The sequence below is a fragment of the Lepidochelys kempii genome, chromosome 2, assembly GCF_965140265.1.
Source record: "Lepidochelys kempii isolate rLepKem1 chromosome 2, rLepKem1.hap2, whole genome shotgun sequence".
Classification (NCBI taxonomy): Eukaryota; Metazoa; Chordata; order Testudines; family Cheloniidae; genus Lepidochelys; species Lepidochelys kempii.
In genome coordinates this window covers 110,570,156-110,590,221 of record NC_133257.1, presented here as the reverse complement: position 1 = coordinate 110,590,221, position 20,066 = coordinate 110,570,156, and the positions used below count along the sequence as shown (strand labels likewise).

General features: G+C 41.3%; 1 protein-coding gene across 6 annotated transcripts in view; it reads left to right on the top strand.

Moving 5' to 3' along the window:
* RNF182 (ring finger protein 182) overlaps window positions 1–18,137 on the top strand; it is a 238,260-nt gene extending 220,123 nt beyond the window's left edge. For 4 of the 6 annotated variants that reach the window (XM_073331942.1, XM_073331944.1, XM_073331943.1 and 1 more), the window contains one exon: window positions 17,121–18,137. In XM_073331942.1, the coding sequence (XP_073188043.1) occupies window positions 17,358–18,095 (738 nt within the window). In that variant the 5' untranslated portion in view covers window positions 17,121–17,357 and the 3' untranslated portion in view covers window positions 18,096–18,137. Of the gene's footprint in view, window positions 1–7,157; window positions 7,247–17,102 lie in introns of all 6 variants that reach the window. The other 2 variants (XM_073331947.1, XM_073331946.1) reach the window with 2 other exon arrangements.
* The last annotated feature ends 1,929 nt before the right edge of the window (window positions 18,138–20,066 follow it).

Genomic DNA, 20,066 nt, shown 5'->3' with positions numbered 1-20,066 from the left:
TAAAAAGATAACCTTATTGAAGAAAACAGTCATTCCCTTTAACAGGTGTCATAAAAGTAACCTGTCTGATCATAGGTATTTTGGTTTAGTGTGTGGAAACTGTGGCCACTGCTCTCTGAATGCCTCTCTGGAGGGGGCAATAGCTGGTAGATCTATGTAGCGTAAGATCCACTAGCACTGCATTTGCTTGCTCTTCCCCCTGGCTCACCTGTGTCCCATCCCCCTCCCATTTATACAGCAGTGTGCAAGAGATCCTGCAGAATTGGGCTCTGTTAGAAACTCATGGAAGTTAATGTTACTGAAAGTTTCCACTTGCAGACTTTGTTACCTCTATTAGAGGGGTCATTATAGAGGGACACACTGTTGCATGGCTGGAGGTATGGGTCTAAGAGAATTACAAAAACCTTTGGGGAAGGGTCTGCAGGTCTTCTATTGTGAAGCCATATCTATTGTGTAGTATCACTGCCTCGCCTTTCTAAGGGAAGAATATGGCTGAGCAGCACAGTTCACAAATCTACATGAGGGGAGGGGAATATATGGACCCTGCAGATGACAGTCTCAATTTTATGTCTTTACTCATCCTCTGAACCATCCAGGTCAATTTGAGACGTGTTCTGGGTATGGAAACTTGTAGAGTGAAAGATAAAACTTCTGTGGTCTTCTCAGATATCTTCTATCGCTTTTCTAAAAGCACTTTTTTGTTCCTCTCCATGGCTCGTGTAACACCATGGACTGCTTACAGATCTGGTGCTAAGCAGGCAAACACAAGTGCAACTGATAGGCAGCTGTTGTAGCAAAACCTCAACTTGATAGAAAGTGATGATCTGCTGGACAATGTTAAATAACTTCTGTTGAACCTATCTCTGTTGCAAGTAACTCATAATTCACTTAATAGAAGAGTGGTGGGAGTGGCTCTACTGAAGGAGAGAATATGGGGGAGGGTGCTGAGAAATCCTGCGTTAGTCTTGTTGTAAGCAGTCCAATCTAGAGAGATCGCTTGGGCTGGATTTTATGTTTCATTGAGAGCTCCTTTTGTCAATAAAACCAAACCCCAGGAAAAGGATATATTTTAATACACTACAACTTGTGTGCACAGTGTTTGGAGACGTGTGACGAAACCATGGATTCACAATGGATGAAATGCAGCCCTATGTATTAACCCCCTGGCACTTCAGAGAAGGGACTTTTACCTTATAAATATATGCAAATTGCAAGCATTCAGCACACTGAAAGTGAGTGCATTAGGAAATATATAAATCATCCTGGAATGTTTGGTCCGTCAAGTCACTGAGCTGGCTGATCATTCGCTCATCACTTTTTGGAAAAGATATCAGACGCAGTGGAGTGTTCAGGAGACCATTCCATTCAACAGCTCAGAGTAGTGAGGGTGAAGGTGGTTTTGCTTTATTAAAACCATTATATTCTTTAATTATTTTTAAAGAAATATTAATTATACTCTTTAATGTAACTTTAATCTTACTGTTTCTTTCCCTGTCAAAGTGTCTTCTCATTCTTAATTTGGATCAGGCAAGAATTATCCTTCATTATCCTGCTTCATTCTTTTCTCCTCCGCCAAACTGTTCTTTTGTGACACTCTAAAAGGAAAAGTGACATTGCTGGGAGTACTCATTAAGAAAATAATATGTTGCTAAGGAGATTTGTCCATATTAGAGTGAAATCTAGAATTTTTGATGGTTCTAATTTGTATTCTTCTTGCATTGTACAGCATCTAACCATGAATGCAATTAACTAGGCACTTAACTAAAACCCAGTGTACTGTGTGACAAATAATATATCAGGTCTCAAACAATACGAGGTAGAACAGCTAAGTAAGCAAGTATAAGAACTCTTATGTGATCCTGCTTTATGATAGTTTATATTACTTTAAGTTCCCTTTATCTAAACTTTCTAGTTAGACTGCTGGGCAGGCCATATGGAGAAATTTCTGAGACAGTGATATGCCTCAGCGATTTTTGTGTTTTTAAATATGTTTAAATGGAAAAACACACTTTAAATATTTGAAATTAGTTTACCATTTCAAGTGTAGTAGTATGCAAATGACAGAAAAGGGCCATGGCTGTGGTGAAGGCAAAGAAAACTTTCATACCTACTCCATAGAGTCCACAAAGTCCTGACTAGTAGAACTATTTTGGGTGGAGGACAATCTAGGGAACCCAGGTTATCCTTGCCCAAAAACAGAACCAGGTGATTCTCACTGCAAGACTTTTTCTATCTACTTTGCAGACAAGAATGATCAGATTTTATTGGATTGGCTGTCTCTGTGGTAGCAAATCCTTTTGGGTGGGGACGGGGGTGAGGGAAGTACATCATCTCTGAGTTTTGACAGGTTACACGTGCTGAGAGATAAATCTTCAGATACACTGGAGCACTTGCCACTTTTCTGGTCCTCTCACCTAATCCTGGGTAGATATTCAGGCCTGAATATGCTCCCAGCATTACTAAGGCCATGTCTATGCTACAAGGACTATAGCAGCATAGCAATGTTGGCATAATCCTATAGTGTAGATGCAGCGTAGCCTACAGTGATGGAAGGGGGGGGTGTTCTGTCACTGTAGGAACACCACTTCTCCAAGCAACAGTAACTAGGTCAATGGAAGCAGTCTTCTGTCAACCTACCTGCATCTACACCAGGATTTAGGTAGGTATAGCACTCAGGGGTGTGGATTTTTCACCCCTCTGAGCACCATAGCTATGTCAGCCTATGGTTTAAGTATAGACCAGGCCTAAGAGTAGCCTCAGGCTGCTCCAAGTTGTTCTGGCTAGTAAAAGGTTCCCTAGAGGCCACTATGCCCTCAAAGTCTGTTAGAGCACAGCATATCCCAACCACAAACCCCCTGCATAGCCCCAATATACTCCTTATGCGAGGGGATCTTTGGAATGACATAGAGCTAGCATACCCAGCCTCCTCAGCTGCCCACTTAGGAGCAGTGAAAGGCTGAGAATCTGATTCTTGGTGCTAGATGTGCTGGTTTCTTGGCCTGAAACCTATGAGCTAGTAGACTCAGACTCCGTATGGCTTCCTCTGAAGGAGGTATTGGGTATACTACTGGTTAAGATTTCCTTCCTGAAAGAAATCATTGCCAAGGATCCACTTTTTCACAAGTGACTGTTAGGTTCATGTTTAAGAAGCTGTCCCTTCATATCAGTTTTGCCAACTACTGCTGTATTTCTAATCTTCCTCATTTGAGCCAGGTTACTGAGAAGATTGTAGTGGAGCAATTTTGACACCTTTTAAACTATTTTTAATCTCAATCTGACATGTAGACTGCACTAGTTTAACCAATTGATTGTCTCCTCTGGGCTATTTTAGATCACTAAGCAACCTTCAGTACCACTGACCATTAGGTTTGCTGATATTGGCAGTGGTGGACCATGTAGTGTCAATAGTTAAAAGTACCCCTTTTCATCTGCATTGGCTAAATAACTTCAACCACTTCTCTGTATTGCAGGCATGCCCACAATTATCCAGGCTTTTATGACCTCCATATTCTTTGGTTGCAATATGCACTTCTTGAGGTTACCTTTTTGAAGACCTGTTGAAAGCTACAGTTGGCTAGCGTGTGGGGGCTTCCTGCTTGCTCAGTGATGTCAATGCAGTTTAACTGGGAATATATGGCACCTGTTTTCTGAAGTCTGGGTATCAATTCCCTTTGGAGTGCAGTAAAGGTCTGGATTTTGCTCTATATATGCTCTGTCATTGGGCCAAATTGTGATGCAACTGCTCAGCAGATGCAGTGCAGAGGGAGCTCTGCAGCTCACCATGCTCAGTGCCCAAGGAGTGGTACTGGCATCCAGCGCATGGGAGGGATGTTTGAGAGCATCCACAGAGACAATGCATGGAATCCCTAAGGGCTGTAAATGTAATCTGAGATGCCTCTCCACTGCCATATTAGCCATGGCTTCATTAGAAATGACTTTGGGTGGGGGTGTTGTCTCCCCCAGTGAAGAGAAGAGTTTCATTGGCTGACAGAAGGGGAGACAATAAAGTGGTCCCCTTCCTTCTTCCCACTTTCCACCAGAGTCAGCCAACACTATGAAATACCTACTCTCCCATCTATGACTGCAATGAGTAAAGTGGAGAGCAGCAAAGTCTCCCCCAAGAACCCAATCCCTTCTCATCCACAAGCACTTTGGGGAGACGTTCTGAGCTCACCCCATCTAGTGGGTGTTCCCCGTCTCTTCCACAGTAAACTGTCTGGCCAGCCTCCTCAGTGTACTGGAACTGCTCGTATCTCTAGGACCTATCCAGGTGAGTAAGGGTTTGCAGGATCGAGCCATGATCTGACTGTCCCTCATCCAGTTCCAGGGAAGCCCTAGAATTAAATACTCCAACAGGAATATCACATTATCAGTCCTAATCTAAACAACATCAACAACACTAAAGTGTCGGTTCTAGTTGTAATAAACTGAAAGGGGACTACATATCTGTATGTTCTGGCATGGCATGAAAGTCTCTTAACAGCCCACCATCAGTGTCCTTGCTGAACATTTGTGGTCTGTGTATTACCACTATATATACAAGTTCAGTCTGTGAAGATTCTGCCCTTCACTTGACCTAGACAGCATTGTATCCATTAGCAATAACTTTACTGCTTAAGTTAAAGGATTGTCTCCCGTTGCTGTCAATACAATATTCTCTTTCATTGACAACCCACAACGGGGACAAGACCAGCACATTTCATTGCTAAGTACCATATTAAGTCTCAATAATGCAATTTCAGTCCTCTTGAAGACTGAGAAGTCCTATTCCGGCATTAATTTGATTTAAGCAAGTCACAGCAACACTCCAGCAGTCATGGGGCTGGTGAGGCTACACTTTATAGCACTTTGCTATAAATTAGTATGATGCCATCAGTTACAAGGAAGTCCCAAAATTGCTTTTCTAACACTTGCGTTCCTATTGTTTAAGAGGAATCTGTTTTCAGTTCCCAGTCGCATTACACATAAAAGTCCATTGCAATAGATTCTATTGCACATTTGAGGTAAGCACAGACTGCAGCTGGGAAAATCATTTGTACCAAGCAATTTATTCAACCAGTTTCACCTCTTTTTCTGTTTAAATCTCTGCAAACAGATTGAAGTTTTGTCTCATTTATCTGTTGTTCCAAATTATTCATAGAATAATTTCTGCAAATATTTTTTTCTCTGTAGCTTGTTTGCAAGTGGTTTATTTGGTATCTGCAATCCAAGTGGTTTTGATTGAAAACATAGAGCATATGACATATTTCTGTTCCAGGACTTGACTAGTTTAACTCTTAGAATCAGGTTTCTAGTATGAATGTTGGCATTTCCCTTTCTGTGCATACCCTGCAATGTTCACCTAAAATTTGCCATTTTTGTGATCATTCCTGCCAATAAACTCATACACAAGAGCATTCACATAAAACAAATAAAGGGGCATGAACTCCACTGAAGTAAATTCATTAAAAAAAATTAAATTTCTATATTGCACAGCAATAGAAATTGGGATAGGTCCCTACAGGACAGGAGCGGAGGACAGGAGTGGACTTCAGAAGTTTCACCAATGGAAAAGTTAGCTTATAGATTGAGAAATTACCACAACACTTCTTGTGGAATCCTTGACTAGCTATAATGGTATTTTTGTTCATGTTGCAGTAATGCCTAGGAGCCCTAGGTATGGACCAGGACCCCAGTGCACTAGGCACTGTACAAATACAGAGCAAAAAGTCCCTGCATTGTACTTCCCATGGGCCTATGTGGAAAGCCATGGGAGGGGATTTTTTTATGTGAAAATCCTTCACAGAAATTATCCCCCATTGTCCTGCTGTGGGGAAGTGGGTGGGTCCTCCTATTTTGGAAAAGTCGATCCCATTCATGTGGAAGCCCTGTATCCATGTAGTTACTCTTGTTCCTAATGGCCACTGCCCCAGCCCAGCTCCCATGGGAACTGCACTGACAGGGATTCCCTCTGGCCATGGTTCCCTCCAAGCTCCTTGTTGGAGACTGTGGAAATATTAACACAGCCTAGAGCTTTATTAATTTTGCTATGCAAGTTCCATAGAGCTACATGAGCATCCTACCCCAAACCCTTTATTTTCCTAGCTCACCCCCCTCCCCTCACTTTTCTTGTGTGGATCTCTGACTGTGCAGAAAGGGTCCTGCAAGGTCTGGGATGAGATGGGGGAAGGTGAGTGTAGGAAACAGTGCTTCTGAAGGGCTATAGCGCCCCTTCCACACACAGAGGAAGAGAAATCTGCATGTGGAGGACCCCTCTATGTGCAGATGCTGGGGAAACAATCTGGACCTCTGTTTATGAAACTGAAATTCTGCTATACAGAACAGGAATTGCTATGATACTCCTTGTCGACTATTTTCAATCATGAAAGGCTCAAATAAACATTCAAATGAATGTTCACAGATACTTTTTTGCAGTATTCACCGAGTTCAAGGGAGGACACAGGTTCTAATTACCTCATCCTTTATGTAAAAATACAGCCAGAATTTTTCCATTTCATTATTTGTGAAAACTATCAAGGCAAAGGAAATATGCCTTTGAAAATCAGATGAAAATGAAGCTTGCTGGGGTGGCATAATTGCCAGCAAGGGCTCTCATGAATTAAGTAACCATCAAGAAAATTTGAAGCATAAAGCAAACTTACTGGATTGTTGCTATATTTGCTTTTTCCCCCCCTTGTGTACAAAGCATGTCCAATGGATCGTTCCAATATGAGTACAAACATCTGCACGATGACTAATGCAGTCATGGGCAAACTTAGCCTCTTCACGATTTTTACATTTGTGTGATCACTCAAACACCAGGAAGACCACAATGCAGGCATGCTTCTTAGCTTTATCCTATGATTAGTAAGTAGCAGAATTTAATGATATTTTTTTTCTCTCAACATCTGGATTTTTAATTTATTAGGGTTCTTTTTAGCATATTTGTGAGAATTATAAACTAGATCCCGTTCTCAGTTCCTTCAATACAATTCCATTTGTACTAAACTTAACTGAGAGGGGAATGTCACATTTTTGGTAAACCAAATATTGGCATAGTGCAAAAAAATGTATATATTTTATCCCAACACTTATTTTTTAAATATACTTTCCAAGTAAACTGAAGTTCAGGTCTTACATGTTAATATACCTAGAGAGTTTGATTATATGTTTCTCAGATGACCCCTGAAGTTATGGAGATTGCATAGCACATCAATCAGGACAGAGTTCGGTTCAGATTTTCTCCAGAAAGGCTTGTTGATGGAAGGTAAGGACTGAGAGGGTTGCTTCATGTGTGAAAGTTCGTATCTGAAGTAGGTTGTTCTGCCACTTATGAATTGTCAGCATTCTGTAACTAAAGTAAATCCAGTTGTCTTTCACATTTTCTTTTCTATTTGGCAAAGAAAAATAATACCAATTCTGAATAAAACATAAAACCTACATAGCAAAATATGCGTAAACTTCAGTATCAACACTGCATCAAGTATAATTCCTTTGTTTTTTCCTTTTATAGTGTGGCTGTGCTAACTTGTTCAGGTAAAATAAGAATGAGAGAGAATTTTTACACAGACCTTTCCTTAAAATTTGAACCAATTGAAGTGGAATATTTTCTGAGATCAAAACCATCATAGGTCATTGTTTTTGTGTTTAATTTTCATAGGGCTCTGGACTTCCTGGTTTCACCCAGGACACACCTAGGCTGTTTTATGGATTTGCCAGCCTGGCTACCAGGGAGTACTGGAAGTTTTACAAGAGGTCTGGAAATCTCTTGGGTGAAATCCTGGGTCAATTGAAGTCAGTGACGGAACTCTCATTGACTTCAGTGGGATCAAGATTTCACTTCATGCGTACAGACTGAATCACAATTCAGAGAGCTAGAGATAAACATCCAAATGTCCAAACTTTCTGATTTGCATCCATCACCGATTTACATATTAGAGGCAGGCATAGACGATAGAGTTCGAATCTAGAACTAGATCTGAATTTCCTGAAATTGCAGGGTTTCCAGATCTAGGATGTTGCTTCAGAACCATCTCTTTTCCATATATAGATGTTCAGTGGCTAATTAGCAAGGTGTACCAAGTAAAACATTGCAGTGTCAGGGAAGCTGTGTTCAGAGGTGAAAGTAAGCCGGTCCGGTCCGGTCCATCGGCAAGAGCCAGTACGCCGTGCTGGACCGGACCAGCTTCCCTAGGCTGGCACTTTAAAGGTCCCGGGGCTTCCCGCAGCGGCCAGAACCCCTGGCCCTTTAAAGCATCGCCAGAGCCCCACTGCTGGATCCCCTGTGGTAGCGGCGGCAGGGCTCTGGCAGCGCTTTAAAGGGTCAGGGGCTCCGGCCGCTGTGGGGAGCCCCGGGCCCTTTAAAGCGCCCTCCGAGCCCTGCTGCCAGAGCCATGGGGTAGCAGCAGCAGGGCTCCGGCGGTGATTTAAAGGCCCCAGAGCTCTGCTGTGGTAGTGGAGGCCAGGGCCCTTTATATCGCCCCTGAGCCCCAGGGCTCCCAGCCGCCTCTGCAGCTGGTAGCTCTGGGGGTGATTTAGCCAGAGCCCTGGGGCCTTTAAATCTTGATTTAAATGGCCTGGGTATTTAAAGGCCCCACCTCTTCCCGGTTGAGGCCACGCCTCTTCTGGTCGAGGCCATGCCCCTCCGCTCAGGACTCCGGAGTACCGGTAAGTCCTTTAAGTTACTTTCACCCGTGTTGTAATAGCAATAGTAGAAGGAAGAATTACACCTTCCCTTGCACTCCATGCTGGAATTATTTATAGACCCAGACCAGAAGACCTGCACACGGCCTATGCACTGCTTAATTTCTATTTAAACTCTATTTTGAAGGTTCACGTGGGATTTACAGAACATAGGCCTTTTTTGTTCCCTTGGCACAGATGGTAATTTCACCTGACTGAAGAAATCATGACTGAGTACTGTAATTTGTTCTCATCTGGTCCCACACTCAAAGGTCCCTCCCAAATGATAGAAAATACAAAATATGTCCTAAGGGAAACAATTCTGTAGTATTTTAGTGATGTGTAATTTTGTATGTATTAATCTACACTTTCCAGTACAACAATATATCTTAAAATAAAAAAAAAACCAAAAAGCTTCTGTGACGATGCTTCTTAACTCACTTTAATGTGTTACATTCAAATGTATTGTGTCAAGCAAACTACCTGGCAAACTTCCACAATGTTATCATCTTTAATTGGCAGGCATTCTGAAACCCAGTATAATAACATGTTGGCTTTTTATTAATGCTGAGCATAAAGATAAGTGGTTTACATATCTGCAGATCACATAATTAAACATTAATTAACATAATAAAATGTTGGCAAGCTTTTTTATTTATCATTGTATATCTTTTCAATTCATCATCTAGAATCAAAGTCTTACAGACACCACATAATTCTCAGAGCTTCTGAAGGGCAAAAAATCTGGAGAAGGAAAACAGGGCCCCAGATTATCTACCTAACTGGGCAACCCAGTGAAAAAAATATTACCAGAGAAGAGTGGTAAATTTTTGAGCCTGCTCTATGAAGTAATTCTCATCTCTTTGTATAGCATAATGATTGTGTTTTTAAGGATAGGATTTCTATAGTGCAGTATTTATTCATATTATAATGGATCATTTATTTTGATTTTAGAGTCATAAAGGGAAAGCCATCTGCAGTGAAAAAGTATTGCAGGAAAAAGTAACCAAACAGTTTGTCCAATACAGAAAAAAGTGGAAGCCCAAGTAAACAGGAAATTAATTAATTAACAGAGATTAAAAGAAAGAAAGAAAGAAAGAAAGAAAGAAAGAATTGTTGAATAATTTTTTTAACAAAACTAATTTTGTTTCCATTTTAAATACAAATTTGGGGCCAAATCTTTAAATTGTGTAAATTAGCATTAATCCACTAAAATCAATATATACCTTCTGTGGGATCTGGCCCTTTGTGTTTTGTTGTTTTTATTCTAAAAATAAAATAAAGCACAGCTTAATTTTGGATAAAAATATTCCACCAGCATATTGCTGTGTAAATGATTTAATAATTATATATGAGAAATAAAATCGTTCTCTGGAAAAGCTGGTTTCTATGTGCCTCATTGATGGAGCAGTCTACATCATAGTCAGTTGCAAGATTTGTATCTGCATTGTCTTAGCCTCTGTCTGGAGCTAAAGGGAAGTTATGCAGGGTATTCTGTTTTCAATAAACATCCTCAGATATTCCTGTCACTTTCACTTGCTATCCGGCACATAGTTTTAGTATTAGAATAATTAAGAAGTAATGCAAATTACACTAGGTTACATGTGGTGGAGTCTGGTGATCTCTGCTCATGTATCGGCAAAAATGTGGTGGAAAGTACATGCCGAGCCAGTGTACAATAGTAGGTAAATATCACTCTGTATTAGATACAAAACAAGGTAAGTAATGTCTGCCCTGCCTACACAAGGAACCTTTACCAATGGAATCAGAAAAACAGTGTTACCCATTGATTACATTGTTATCCCTTAAACTACACAATACCTTAAACCCTTTATGTTACTGCATATTATAAAAGTTCAAAGGCCAAGGTACTCACTCAGCCATTCACATAAATAAATATACTCTAAGTTAGATGTGCATTATTAAGGAGAAGAGGATCCTAAAAATCTCACCTAGACTATTGGTACAAGGAAGAATTACACATGGTTTGTGACAGTTTAACACATGTGTTTATACTCTTTGTAACTATAACACCATTGTATATGCTATTCACTTCCTTCATGCACCTCATACCCGAATGTCAGTTTTCTATATTTTGTATTCTAGTGTTGTTATTTGTAGCTCAGCAGTAGTTAGAGCCCCCACTGTGCTAAGTGCTCTTTTAACCTCTGGTAAAAAGACAGTCCCTGCCTCAGATTTATTGTATGTGGTATTATATATTTATAAAATATTAATAAAATCTTTAAGCTGCACATGTTGCAAATTTTCGCTTCCATGCACAGTACTTCTTGGGTTTTCTTTGAAAGCCTTATAAAAAAAAAACCACGCTTCTCTCCCTTGCCCAGTAAGAATCATTTTATCATGCAAAGAATTCACTAAGGCACTTTTCAGTGTAGGTACACAGTTCACCATAAACCAAGAACAAATCAATATCCCACATCCTGTAATTAATGCAAAGTGACACATTGATTAGAGCTGACAGGCAAATGCTCATTGTTAAAAACTGTCCAATGCTAGCAGAAATGTGGCATGAAACATGTTGAACACACTATAGCTGCCAGAGCATTGAATGTAGTGTAGACAAATGTCAAGATGAGTAAAGCAGTTTTTTATTTTAGCAGACTGCATGGCACAAGCTGGAAAAATCCAGTGATATGGGCACTTGCTGCTGAGACAGTATATAGTTGGAACTGGTTGAATATGAATGCAGTGGTCTACAGGAGATATGATTTTCAATCAATACCGAAGAAGAGGTTGCAATTTGTTGGGAAAGCTAGACGTGATCAAAGAGCTTCTGTGAGATTTCTGAAGGAAAGTATTTTGATATTTTTAAAAAGTCTCTTCTTTTGAAGGGCAGCATGCCTCTGGCTGTTTCATCTCTGTAATTTTGGACTGGGTTGTTGTCATTTGTAAAGAGCTTTTGTTGGAGGAGCTGTTGATTTATAATATAGGTATGGATGGTATAATAGTTTAAAAATCAGCTACAGAGCTTTAAAGACAAAGTGTGGCCTTTGTAGGGAAGTCTAAATACTTCTTGTAAATAGGATTCTTCTAATATGGATGTCCTCTTCTGGACTATAGTCATATCAGCAGGGTATTTCCATCCAAACCAGTGAGATGATGCCAGTTCCTTTTTTTTTTTTTTTTTAATTAACTCAAAGCTCCTCCTGCTGGCATATTTGCTGAAACACTTTGTCCTGGCCCCATGAAAGAGAGCAGATGTTTTTCATCTGCTCCTTGCCAGTGAGCTTTTGTAAGGGATTCTTTCCCCTGGGAATTACATTTATTTTTATTTCCCCTGTAAATTTTCTCCTGCTCCCTCCAGAGTGACTTCCAGTTGGAAGAAAGAAGATCTTCAAGGAAGCTCTTTGGGACAGGCTGGGGGGCTTTGCTAATGTAGCAATAGATCCCTAACCTTGTCCGTACTGACTGAGATGGAGCAGCCCGATCAGGAATATAAAATGGCTCCTGCTCCCACTTCCAGGCTCAGAAAATGATCTGTTCCATGTTCATTGGAGTGCAGCAGCACTTGCGGCATATTCCCAAGCACCAGAGGTTTCTCTGGTGGTTACCAGCCCACAGGGAAACATCAGGGTACCTGCTCCTGCAGCTAGCAACTTGGCTGCCTCCCGCTGTGTTGCATAACAGCTTGGAGACCGAGAAAGAGATTCAACCAGGTAGTTTAAGCACCTGGCATCACCCTGCTTCCCCTTCAGGATCACCATCATGCCTCCCTTGCAAGCCAGCAAACCCCCCCACCCCCCAGCAAATGGGTGCAGCAGAGGAGCAGTTTTCAAACGAACACTGCCAGTCTGCAGCCCTCTACAAGAGCCTGCGTTAAGCAAGCTCAAGTAAGGGGAGTAAAACTCCCTCAAATGGGCCCCACACAGACAACTAGCACCCATTTCCCCTGTTCCTTGGCCAGTTATTCTCTGGGTACTTTTTTCATAACTACCAAGTTTTGCGCAGCTTCAGCTGACATTTTTTATACATTTTATACATTTTAAATTAATGACTAAGCTAACATGAATATTTGCATAAATGTGCCTATAACCATAAACTTCCACACACACAAAAATTTGTGTGCATTTAGTGCTTGTAAAAAGCACTGGCTGGATAGCCCTGATGAATGGAGTCCTGTGTTTATCTACACAGCAGCCGTAGGGCAAGCTTCCCACACACACTGCCCTGTCACCATGCCTGAACTGTGATACAGAGGGAACTTCTTGCCTGACTAACACTGATTTCTAACCTCTCTTTAGCTGTGCTTGTGTGTGGCCCTGGGCTCTAGTTCCCATAAACACAGGAATCCGTGCTGCTACACATGCCCAACCTCCAGCTTCCTGGCTGCCTCTCTTCTTTTTGTATGCAGTGTTGTAGCCAGGTCGGTCCCAGGATTTTAGAGAGATAAGGTGGGTGAGGTAATACCTTTTATTGGCCCAACTTCTGTTGGCGTGAGAGACAAGTTTTTCAAGCTACACAGAGCTCTTCTGGGAAAGGTAATCCCAGCTTCACAACTAAATACAAGGTCAAACAGAAAGAAAGGGAGGACTTGGGGCACCTTAGAGACTACCCAATTTATTTGAGCATAAGCTTTTGTGAGCTACAGCTCGCTTCATCGGATGCATATATTTCAGGTGGAGCTATGAGAATAGAAGCGTCTGTGTGAAATGTCAGTGTTGTCTTTGTCATCTTTGTCCAGGAACTGTGTACATACCCATGAACAAAGGTGGCAGAGTTGAGTGCACAGTCAGCTTTGCTTCTGTAACTAACCACAGCCAGATGTATATTGCCTCTCCTTTTCAATTCTAAAAGTTCTAAGACTCCATTCCTGTTGTGTCCCTGGCAAAAGCAGTTTAGCATAAGTAGTTTGTACATATGCAAAGGGACCAATCAGGGTGAGGTAGCCTGTTAACACCCCTGTAGTCATAGTACAAAAAGGGAGGTTGGTAGGTTACAGATTGTTGTAAAAAGTTATAAATCCAGTGTCTCTAAGACCATGATTTTTAGTGTCTAGCAAAGTTGTGAATTTAAGTTCCCAGGCTCATCTTCTGAAAGTGTTGTGCCTGTTTCTGAGAGGTCAGATACAGAGTGATCATTTTGTGAAAAGTGTTCACATAGAGGTGATAGTGTGTTTTTGTCTTTTTTTTTTTTTTTATCATTTTGCAGTGTGAGTTCATTCAAGAGGATAGCGATTGTCTGGTTTCACCCACTGTTGTCATGGGGACATTTAGTGCACTGGATGAGGTACAGCACATGTTGTGATAGGCAGTTGTTGGACCCAGGAATCTTGAAAGGCGTGTTGTGGGGGTATTGATCACCATAGCAGTGGAGACACATCTGCAGGTTTTGCATCTGGCAGGGCGCGGTGCCACTTTGAGTTGGTGTGTCCTGGTCTGTGGGGAGCTTGCTTGTGATGATGAGCCTGGAGAGGTTGGGGGGTTACTTGAAGGCTAGAAGAAGGGGTTCAGGAAATCTGGAATAATGAGACAAATCTACTACTTTTATAAGTGGAACTTCAATGGAATTTTGATGTCTTATAGTAGTGCTGAATCTGGCCAAATAATGTATTTTTTGCTACACAGAAATACTTTTTTTAGCATACAATACATGTTTATGGTATGCAAGCAAATGTGATAAAATTATGAGTAGAGTTGGTTGGAAAATGGGTTTGTTTTCTGCAGAAATGTTTGACTTTTCATTGAAAAAACAAACATCTTTGATTCAAATCTGAAAATTTTGGGGTTGAGGGTTTTTAACAAGAAGTTGAAATTTTCCATGGCAAGCAGACTTTGTGAAAAAAATTTGGTTTCTCAAACCCCAATTTTCTGTAAAAAAAACAAAACAAAACAAAAAAAAACAGTTTTGACAGAATTTTTGACCAACCCTAATTGTGAATTGATGAATTCACTGCCCTATCTCACACCCAGTACAAAAAAAACAGATGAGATGGGATTTATAAATCCAAGGCCCCAAATTTTTTTAGGTTTTTTTAAGCCTTTTCTTCTAGGATCCTTGAAGGCCAGCATTTCATCTTACTGTGCCCATTTTGTAGGTTTCCCAGATTCCAGATGGATTAGTATCTTGTGGCATTTATGTATGACTAAAGGTCATCTGGAGATGATACCAGGAGTAAAATAAAAAGACTAGTGTAAATGAATAAAGAAGTGCAAAAAGTAACCAGGAGTCATGTGAGTATCCACCTCTTGTGTCTCCTGGTATACTTAGATTTTAAGTTCCATGCAGCAGGGAGCAGCTGTTTGTATTATGTGTTTACAGTGCCTAGCATAATGCCTTCAATACAAATAATAATTAACTTATCAATAAGGTGTGGAGGATGTTTGGAAAGATTAGTGAATGAAGTGAGATGTAGAAATAAGAGAAGAAAATGAATGACGGAGTCTGTATAATATAAATTCTCATAAGAGTATATTATTATATGTTTGCACTATTTCATTGTTTTCCATTCCTGTTTCGTTCAAAGTGTTGTATCTTGTGTAAACAATCTGAAAGTAAATTTTAAAACCTAGAAGTGGAGAGTAGAACCCAATTTGCACTGGAAGTTAAGACAAATAATACAAAATACAAGTACATTAGAGATCCATAAAGGAGATGTTTGGGCGCCTGAGAGGATGACAATTAATTGACAGAAGAATCTAAAAAAGAGAATAAATAAAATCAAAACCTTGCCAAAACTAATGATCAAGATATTAAAGTTTAAAGATTGAGAGACAAATACAAGGACATAGGCTGTGGTGAAGCCTGGAAACACTCATCAGGGCCAGAAAGCAAAAATATGTAGAGAGCTAAGTTTTGATTAGGACTACACAGTAATACCCAAAAGACTTCTCTCTTCAGCCAGTAACCCCCTGAATCTGGCAGAAGCCATGGGGTGGGGGAAGCTCCCCCTCTGGCCCCGGCAGAAGCTCTGGAACGGGGGAAACTCTCTTGCAGTGGCCCCGACCATGGCAAAAGCTGTGGGATGGGGGAAGCACCCCCCAACCCCCTCCCCGGCAAAAGCTCCTGGGTGGGGGAAGCCCCCGCAGTGGTCCCCAACCCCATCCCTGGCAAAAGCTGCATGGCGGCAGTGGAAGCCCCCGTGCCCAATCCCTCTCTCTGGCAGAAGCACTTGGCAGGCAGGGCAGGAGAAGTCCCGGAGTCCTGATCCTGGTCCCACGCAGAAGTGCGGGGAATGGCGGCAGAAGCCCCAGCACCTGGACCCCTACTGGGGCCTTGGGACTGGAGAAGTTCTCACTCCCTGCTATGGCCCCGGGGCCATGGCGTGGGGACAGAGCTTCTCCGGTCTTGGGACCACGGTGGGGGGGAGCAGAAAGGAGCAAACGGGTTGTGGGGCAGGCAGAATGGGGGGACCCTGGGTGGAACAGGGGTGGGTCCCAGGGAAGGGGCAGAAAGCGGTGGGGCTGTGGGTGGTGCCACAGACAGAAGTGGGGGGAGAGCCCCCTACCCCCCGATTTGCTCTGGCCCAAGGAAATTTTAATCCGCGTCTGCAAGCACAGCTCAGCTGGATCAGAGTATTAGGACAGAGTGTTCCTAGTGGCAAGTAACTAGCTGTGTACACACTGTCTGTGGTACTCTGCCAGAGCATGAATTTGCTGTGGTCTTCAAAACACATTGTGAAACTTAGTGTTTTGGCCAAGAATGTGAATGAATTTGGGGTAATATTATGGAAAGTTTTTTGCCCTCTGGCACATTGCACTGGTTTATAGAGGTTGACAATTATTATTACCCAATGTAGGCAGCATTGGTTGATGTTTTGTATTTAATATCTGTAACATGCCCAGAAGCCAGGATAATACACACAATATCTGTTACATAGCAGGACTTATTTATTTATGCCAGCACAACCCAAGCTGCAGGTCCTGGTGGCAGAAACCCCACCCAGTACAGGGGGTGCAGCAATGCAAGCTTCCTACAACCTTCTCTCTAGTTAGGGGTCTACAACCCGTCATCACAGCATAGAAAGTTAGAAGCATCAGGAAAAAAAGGCCATGGCACTTGGGAGATGTAATGGTTGGGCCCAAAATGTATTTTTAAGGGGGACTGTTGACTGGATAGTAAAAGCCCACTCCTCATTGCCCTGTATGTTTGGCTTCGAGGCATAATGGAAAAGAGGTGCACTTACAGATATGTAAAGAGAGAAAAATAAAAAACAGGGTCCTAGATAAGTGAACAAACCTAACAGAATGAGGACCCAATAAGGGTTTAATAGGTTTAGAGAGGCAATGGGGCTATATGCAAGACTAAGGATACATAAATGTCTGGAGTGGTATAAAATTTTATAATCAGCAAGGTTACTGTATATGCCCTGTCTGACACAAAAAAAAAACTATTTTAAGAATGCTATTAGAGAGCTTTTAAAATGTTATTGGGAAGATAAAGCTGTAAAAGACTTGTTGTCAATTCAGTGCTAACAATGCTAGACTCTCTTTCCTCTACAGAAAGTCCACATTGTCTTGTTTACATGGATACATGGCACAGAGTGAAGGACACACAGTACAATGTCATTGACAGAAGCTGAAAATGAATGAAGATTACTGGTACTTGTGACATCTTCCTCTCTTGTTTTCCTGGCTGATATGGGTGGTATGATAATCTGAGAGGTGCCCTAATAGCATCCTTAGTGAAGCATTTATTTTTGACTCCCATCATCACAAGTCTACAGACCATAAGAAGAAATGATCAGTCAACTACCAGAGGATCCTGTGGAGTCCCAGGGCTCAGATGAGCTTGAGTGCAAGATTTGTTACAACCGCTATAATCAGAGACAGAGGAAACCAAAAGTGCTGGAGTGTTGTCACAGAGTATGTGCCAAATGCCTTTGCAAGATCATAGACTTTGGGGACTCTCCTCAGGGAGTCATAGTGTGCCCATTCTGTAGGTTTGAGACATGCCTGCCTGATGATGAGGTTAGTAGTCTTCCTGATGACAACAACATCCTTGTGAATTTGGCTTGTGGGGGAAAGGGGAAGAAGTGCCTGCCAGATAATCCTACAGAACTGTTGCTAACTCCCAAAAGGCTGGCATCTCTTGTTAGCCCTTCTCACGCTTCCTCCAACTGCCTGGTTATAACCATCATGGAAGTGCAGAGAGAAAGCCCACAGACTCTGAACTCTACCCCGGTGGTGGAATTCTACAGGCCCACGAGTTTTGAGTCTGTTGCAACTGTATCCCACAACTGGACAGTGTGGAACTGTACATCCTTGCTCTTCCAGACCTCAATTCGAGTGCTAATTTGGTTGCTAGGTTTGCTATACTTTAGTTCCTTGCCTTTAGGGATCTACTTACTGGTATCTAAGAAAGTCACCCTGGGGGTCGTCTTCGTCAGCCTTGTTCCTTCGAGCCTTGTTATTCTTATGGTTTATGGCTTTTGCCAATGTGTATGCCATGAGTTTCTGGACTGCATGTCTTCTTGATAACAAATATAGTGAAATAAGAAATAAGGCACTGCCATGTTTGTAGCATAATTTATCTTCTCTATTGTATTACTATTTATTATTATTTTATTTTATTCATCACACTAAACAGAAGTAGTGGCCACAATTTTATGGTCCATTTATTTTGTTTTTTAATTTTGCTTTGATATTTATTGTGCTTCATTCTACTTGTTCATTATACCACCGAATGGAAATAAAATGTACATGTCAATTTTTGAAGGTTAAACTATAGGAAAAAAAGCAAAATTACCTAACCTGATGCTGCTGCCCTTATTCAAATAAGTAGCACTTGTCTTCAGCTGGATTAGTCAAGAGTCAGAACAGCAGGATCAGGCCCTTGGAAGACATTGGAACATTAGGCATTCTCCCAGGCAAAGCCCATATTATGTTCTGTTTTGTCGTGTGTTATGTCTGTTAGTGAATTAAGTCTCTTTGTTGTTTATTATAAGAACAAGACAAGATACCATAGGTTCCACAAGCCTTTGCTGAAGCAGAAATCTTTGTCAGAGATAATTGGTTACTGACTTCCCTTTCTCCACTTAAAAGACAGTAGCATCCTGGGGTAGCGAGAGTCCAGATGTCATCTTGTCTTAGTAGAAATATCTCTTGCGTACATTTTCCTCCCATATACCCACTGTGCATGCACTTCTCCTTATTCTTGCAGGTCCCCTTGAGATTCCACCCCAAGACACAACCATGCATGTTCACTCCCTCATGAGCAGCTTATTTCCATGTGCACTCCTTACTGAAATGCCCAACTCCTTTGGACTTCCCTTCACTTATTCAAAGTCCTCCTATGAATTGCTCTAACCATGCCCCATTACACCTTCACTCGCCGTGTGCATTTCCACCTTTATAAAACACATTAACCCCATGAGTTCCCCCAGTAAGACACCTGACCAACCTTATGGATGCTCACCTTCTGTAGATACACAAGAGAACCTCCCTTAGTTCCTTTAGCTGCACGACAGACTTTTCTCTTCCATTGGGAGATAGGCCCTCTAATTTACAAATAATACAGATTTAAGAAAAATTATAGATATGTGTATCTGCTTTCTGGTTCCCAAATTCACAGTGTGAATAGTGTCAGGAAATGCTGTGGGCCTAATAAATTATTTCATTTAGAGCTCAGTCCCGCAAGATGCTGAACTCCCACTGACTTCACTTATTAGAGTTGATGACAATCTGCAACTCAAAGGCTCAGGCTCTTACACCGCATGGAGCTCCATTGACTTTGGTCGTTACTAATGATTTACCAGCAGAGTTTCAAACAGAATCAGATCCTATAAAATTGGGTTGGTTTTTAGTCAGTTTTTTGAACTCGTGGAAGACCACCAAAATAAAAAGAAGTGGTTAATGTCCAAGTGTATAAATAATGCGAGTTGAGAACATAACTAAGGCTCAGTTCTCCTATGCCCAGCAGAGCCAAAAATGAAATGGAAATATGTATCAGTGCAAGCATAGTTTTGGGACTATATGCAAGGTTAGTGCAGCATAAAGGGGAAAGGTGCAAGTAATGTAAAGACCAAGTGCACTGCCTAACAAGGGTCTGAAAGTGACTCCATGTAATGCAAGATGGAGATAGGACAAGGAAAGCATAAAGTGGATTTGTTGCCACCTTAGGTGATTTGAAATTGGATTAGCCCAGTTTGTGAAGAAGATTCAAATCACTTCTACAGTTTCATTCCTATTAAAGACAGAAAAAAGGTGACAATTAAAATGTAACACTTTTCTTCACACTAAGGAAGTGTGTAATAATACATATGTACAAGAAGAAAAGATGTAGCAGAGTATAGTTTTTCAAGTATATGAGATTACAGGGTTAGGTACTCAATGGTTAAAGGAAATGTTTTAGTCTTTTCAATAATCCATTACTAATAATTAGCGTTACAAGATTTTCATCTTTCTTAGAAAGGGATATTACTAAATTACTTCTTTTAATGCTTGTGG